Source organism: Triticum aestivum, chromosome 5B (assembly GCF_018294505.1).
Source record: "Triticum aestivum cultivar Chinese Spring chromosome 5B, IWGSC CS RefSeq v2.1, whole genome shotgun sequence".
NCBI classification, from domain to species: domain Eukaryota; kingdom Viridiplantae; phylum Streptophyta; class Magnoliopsida; order Poales; family Poaceae; genus Triticum; species Triticum aestivum.
The window spans coordinates 14,704,505-14,709,127 of record NC_057807.1 but is presented as its reverse complement, the minus strand read 5'-3'; the positions used below and the strand labels follow the sequence as shown (position 1 = coordinate 14,709,127).

General features: G+C 47.9%; 1 protein-coding gene across 3 annotated transcripts; it reads left to right on the top strand.

Moving 5' to 3' along the window:
• Nucleotides 1-285: 285 nt before the first annotated feature.
• On the top strand, nt 286-3,802 carry LOC123110139 (homeobox protein knotted-1-like 11). 3 transcript variants are annotated; one of them, XM_044530592.1, is made up of 7 exons: nt 286-466; nt 541-694; nt 1,340-1,460; nt 2,812-2,996; nt 3,086-3,217; nt 3,326-3,462; nt 3,563-3,802. In XM_044530592.1, the coding sequence occupies exons 1-7, from the start codon at nt 384-386 to the stop codon at nt 3,564-3,566; spliced, it is 816 nt and encodes a 271-aa protein (XP_044386527.1). In that variant the 5' UTR covers nt 286-383; the 3' UTR covers nt 3,567-3,802. The 3 variants fall into 3 exon arrangements, with proteins under 3 accessions (XP_044386527.1, XP_044386526.1, XP_044386528.1); XM_044530591.1 differs by having other exon boundaries at nt 3,552-3,802; XM_044530593.1 differs by having other exon boundaries at nt 311-466; nt 536-694; nt 3,552-3,802.
• Nucleotides 3,803-4,623: the final 821 nt, after the last annotated feature.

Below are 4,623 nucleotides of genomic sequence, written 5' to 3'. Positions count from 1 at the left end.
CATCACCTCTCCGGCGGCCTCCTCTCCCCATCCACGCCGCGCCGGCGACCTCCCTATCCTCTCCTCTGTCTGCCTGGTCGGGCCGAGACCCTAGCCCGATGCCATGGCGACCATGGCAGCAGGAGGAGCCCGGTCATGGCGGCCTCCTCTCCCTGCAGCGCTGCCGCACCTCACCTTCTCTTCTCTTCTCTCCTCTTCTCTCCCAGTAGAGGAGAGGAGGGGAGGGAAGGGAAGGCCTTCTCCGGCGAGCTTCCAGGGAGGTGAGGAGAGCCCAGATCCAGATCCACGGCGCATCATCCCGTCGTCGACCTGAGCCGCGACCATCCATCCAGGGCCGACAGAAGCCAGGACGGAGATGCCAGAAACCCTAGCCTAGCCTAGCCATGGAGGTACGACGCCTCAACCTCCGGGCGACAGACGACGGCTGCAGGCCATCTCCGGTGACGGATCTCCGACCCCGACCATGGTGCGTGTGGCTGCAGGCCATCTTCTTCATCTCCCCTCCCGTCCCCTCATTGGTTCGTTTTATGTGCAGGGCAGGCTGCTGCTGCTGGAGGCGCACGTCGCCTGCCTCCGCGTCACCACCCCCGTCGACCAGCTCCCCCGCATCGCCGCGCAGATCGCCGCGCGCGCCCCGCCGCCCGTGCCCCCCGCCGTCGCGCCCGCCGGCGGCGAGGAGCTCGACCTCTTCATGGTGAGCTGCTACCACCACCAGGCCTCCTCGCCTCACGCTCACGCCGCGTACGGACGCCCCGCGCCGGCTGGGCCGGGCTGCCCCGCGCGTGCTCTATGTTATGTGTAGTAGATTGATGCGGTGTGCGTGTGTGTGTGTGGTTCGAAAATTTGGGGATTGGATGGGATTTGGTGATGAAATTGCCCTGCTCGTGTTGGGACTGGGATTGGGATTTCAAACAGGCTAAGCCAGGTTACCTTTTTCTTCCAACGCACACAACATGTTTGATTGGTTGCGCACGAGCTCACATGGGATTATTAGCACTCGCTAACCTCCGCCGGTGGATTTGGTTAAAGTTAGCTTCTTCAACTATGAGTATTATGCTAGTTCATCCCTTGATTGCTACCCATCCCACCTCCAAATAATTTACTGCGTGCTCTAGGCTCTAGCTGTGAGCAACTTTGTTTCCTCAACCACAAGCGCCTCACCTCTGCGATAGAGACAAAAGCAAACCCCAAAAAACAACTACAAGTGTCCCTTTGCTAGGCAAGCAGGGGCTCCTTCCTTTGCCTGGAAATGGCAATTCTCCTTGTGTAAAGGTTATTATCGACCACCTGCCTTTTTCTCTATATATGTGTTCTAAAGGTTCTGTTTTCCTTGTTGCAGACACACTATGTGCTGCTCCTCTGTTCCTTCAAGGAACAGCTCCAGCAGCATGTGCGCGTCCACGCCCTGGAGGCGGTGATGGCCTGCTGGGAGCTCGAGCAAACTCTGCAGAGTCTTACAGGTACCATACATCATCTTAACTTCATCAGTTCAGCAGCAAGATAAGTGCTTCTTAAATTCTCTAGGAAGAGGGTTTTACAATCTCTACACTACATGCTTATTAAGAGGTTGATAGTCACAGTAAGTATCATGCTACATGAGGGGCGCCGTTTCATAGGATCTCAACCACAGGGGAATTCTTTTTTAAAAGAAGGGATCCATTGCTTCTGCTCTCTGCATCCAGCGAGTACAAACATAACACAAATACTACCTCTGTACCAGAATATAAGAACTGCAAAAACATCTTATATTTTGTTTTTCAACTCAACTAGAAAGAGCTCGATGACTGGCCATTTTCCTGTATTATTGCGCGTCGTGACAGAAAATATAGGTCATAATTCACACCCTTGTAGGTCCTATGAGATACTAGGTCCACCTTTATAGTAGTACCGGTTCCTTCTTATATATTATTATTAGTTACAAGAGTTGCAGACTTTGAGCTGTTGGACCTGGCTTCAAAGCTGTACCTTTTGAGATTTCAGTTCGGTGTATGTGGCAGTTATTCATGAACCTTGTGTTGCACCAACCATGCAACTGAACTGACAGTACCTTGCGTTCATAATCTTAGCTAAGCTGTCCTGATAAAGTCTCTCTTAATATGTCTACTGCAATTAGCTTCCACACGGAACAGTCACGGACTATATAATCGGGAACCATCACACAAGGGTTACCCTTTCAGATACTTTATGTTGCTTGTCAAAATGACATATAATCCATATAGGAAAAGAAGCCCCTTGCGTAGTGCAAAAAAAGTGTTGCATATTGAATAATGCTTCATCGTCAAAATGAACTGACATGGCTACAAAATTTCTAGTGGAATTGTACTTTACTTGAATTTAATTCATGGATATTGATTGTCTGCATATAGTACTGTTTTTAGTTCCTTTTGCTACGTCACATTTTCCACCATTCTGCCTATAGGCATCACGAGGCACACACCTATGAGAAAACCATGCCAATATCCAGTCACACTGGAAACTGGTGTCGCTGTAAAAACCAAAGGGAGTGATTTTTCTTTTTTTTTTGTTGACAATAGAACTTTGCATAATCTGTTTGTATGTGTAATCATCAATCAGTTTACGATGAGAGGCATATGCTTGAACATGGAAGTTTGCCTTCAGAAAATAATGAGAATTGTGTCAGAAAAAAAATAGAGCAAGATTAAGCCTGGATAGGCTTAGTTATATATTGTACTGAAAAAAAAACTAGAGCAAGAATAAGTACCTGCCAAGGCAAGACGCAATATAAATGTGACCAGGATAGGTTGGAGATTGGCCAGTTCTGAGTTTTGCTAATATCGATTCTTCCTATAGGGGCATCTCCTGGTGAAGGCACCGGGGCAACTATGTCCGATGACGAAGACAATCCGGTCGACAGTGAGAGCAACATGTTTGACGGGAATGATGTGTCAGATGGCATGGGCTTCGGAATGCTAACCGAGGGTGAGAGATCCTTGGTCGAGCGCGTGAGGCAAGAGCTGAAGCATGAGCTTAAACAGGTAAAACTCGCTGCCTTCCATTCTGTCAGCTGCCACTATGTTGGTGTCCAAACTGAACTGTAAACAAAATTATTTTCCTGACTTTGCAGGGGTATAGAGAAAAGCTTGTGGACATCAGGGAGAAGATGCTGCGGAAGCGAAGAGCCGGAAAGCTCCCAGGGGACACGGCGTCTACCCTGAAAGCTTGGTGGCAAGCCCACGCCAAATGGCCGTACCCAACTGTATGTGACAGACATCCCGCATATACCGTCATCGCCAGCAACTTTGTCACCATTTTACATGCAATTCTTGTTGTCCTACTGATGAGCATCGCTGGTGGGTATTGCTAGGAGGAGGACAAGGCGCGGCTGGTGCAGGAGACGGGGCTGCAGCTGAAGCAGATCAACAACTGGTTCATCAACCAGCGCAAGCGGAACTGGCACAGCAACCCTACCTCGTCCTCGTCAGACAAGAGCAAGAGAAAAAGGTACGGCGATCGGCCCAAAAACAATCCTTTCATCACATGCTTGAAATCGCTCAGGTTTTCATTCCCTCTCTTTCATTCTCAAAAAAAAGGAACAATGCAGGTGAGGGCAACGCCGAGCAGTCCTGGTAGGGTGGGTGCGGTCTGTCGGAGAGCGAAGAACGAAGAACGAATGCCCAATATATGTACATAGCGCTTCCATCTTGTCGATGATTAGTGTTGAACCTCATATGTCCTCTGCAATTCATTTCCATTATAATCTTACTCATACAATATTCACACCATGTAATTCTGGAAAAGACAGTATTGACATGTTATAAAAAATGACAATATTGACATGTTATAAATAGTTTGTTTGTATTTCTGTTTATTTTGTTACATTTTGCAGGGATAAAGTGAAGAAAAAGAAGAAAAGATTACTAGAAGATTAGTTTAGGATTTTCTTTTATTTCCTTGCAATTTTGCTTTTATTGGATACTTGTAAAGACATTGTAATATTCTTACTATAATAAAAAATATGATTCTATTTCATTTTTTGTTTTTAAATTATTTTCCTTATAGGTTGTTTTCTGTAAAATTGGATTTTTTTTCCAAATACATTACTAGTGGCGCATTTAAGCCCTTATTAGTGGCGCACCTTCCTTTATTACTAGTGGCGCACCTATAAGGTTATTAGTGGCGCACCTAGAGGGAATATCAGTGGAGCACCGAATGGTATACTAATGGCGCACTGCTAGGTGCGCCATTAGTATACCAGATACTAATGGCGCTTCAGTGGTGCGCCATTAGTAAAAATTACTAATGGCGTGCTAGTAATGGCGCACCATTGATGCGCCATTAATGGCCATATTAGGTGCGCCATTAGTAGGGGTTTTTCTAGTAGTGAAAATGCCAGGCCACTCATCCTCCAAGTCCGGCAAAGTGTCAGGCCACTCATCCTCCAAGTCCGGCAAAGTGTCAGGCCACTCCTCCTCCTCCAAGTCCGCCACAGCGTCAGACGTCCACTCCTCCTCCAAGTCCGGCACAACCTCAGGCCACTCCTCCAAGTCTGGCACAGCTTCAGGCCACTCCTCCTCATCCAACTCAGCCTCGTCAGCCATCTCCGCCGCCTCAGCAATCGCGGAAGAGACACCCCGCAGCTATGGTGCGTAGCGGTACGAGTTG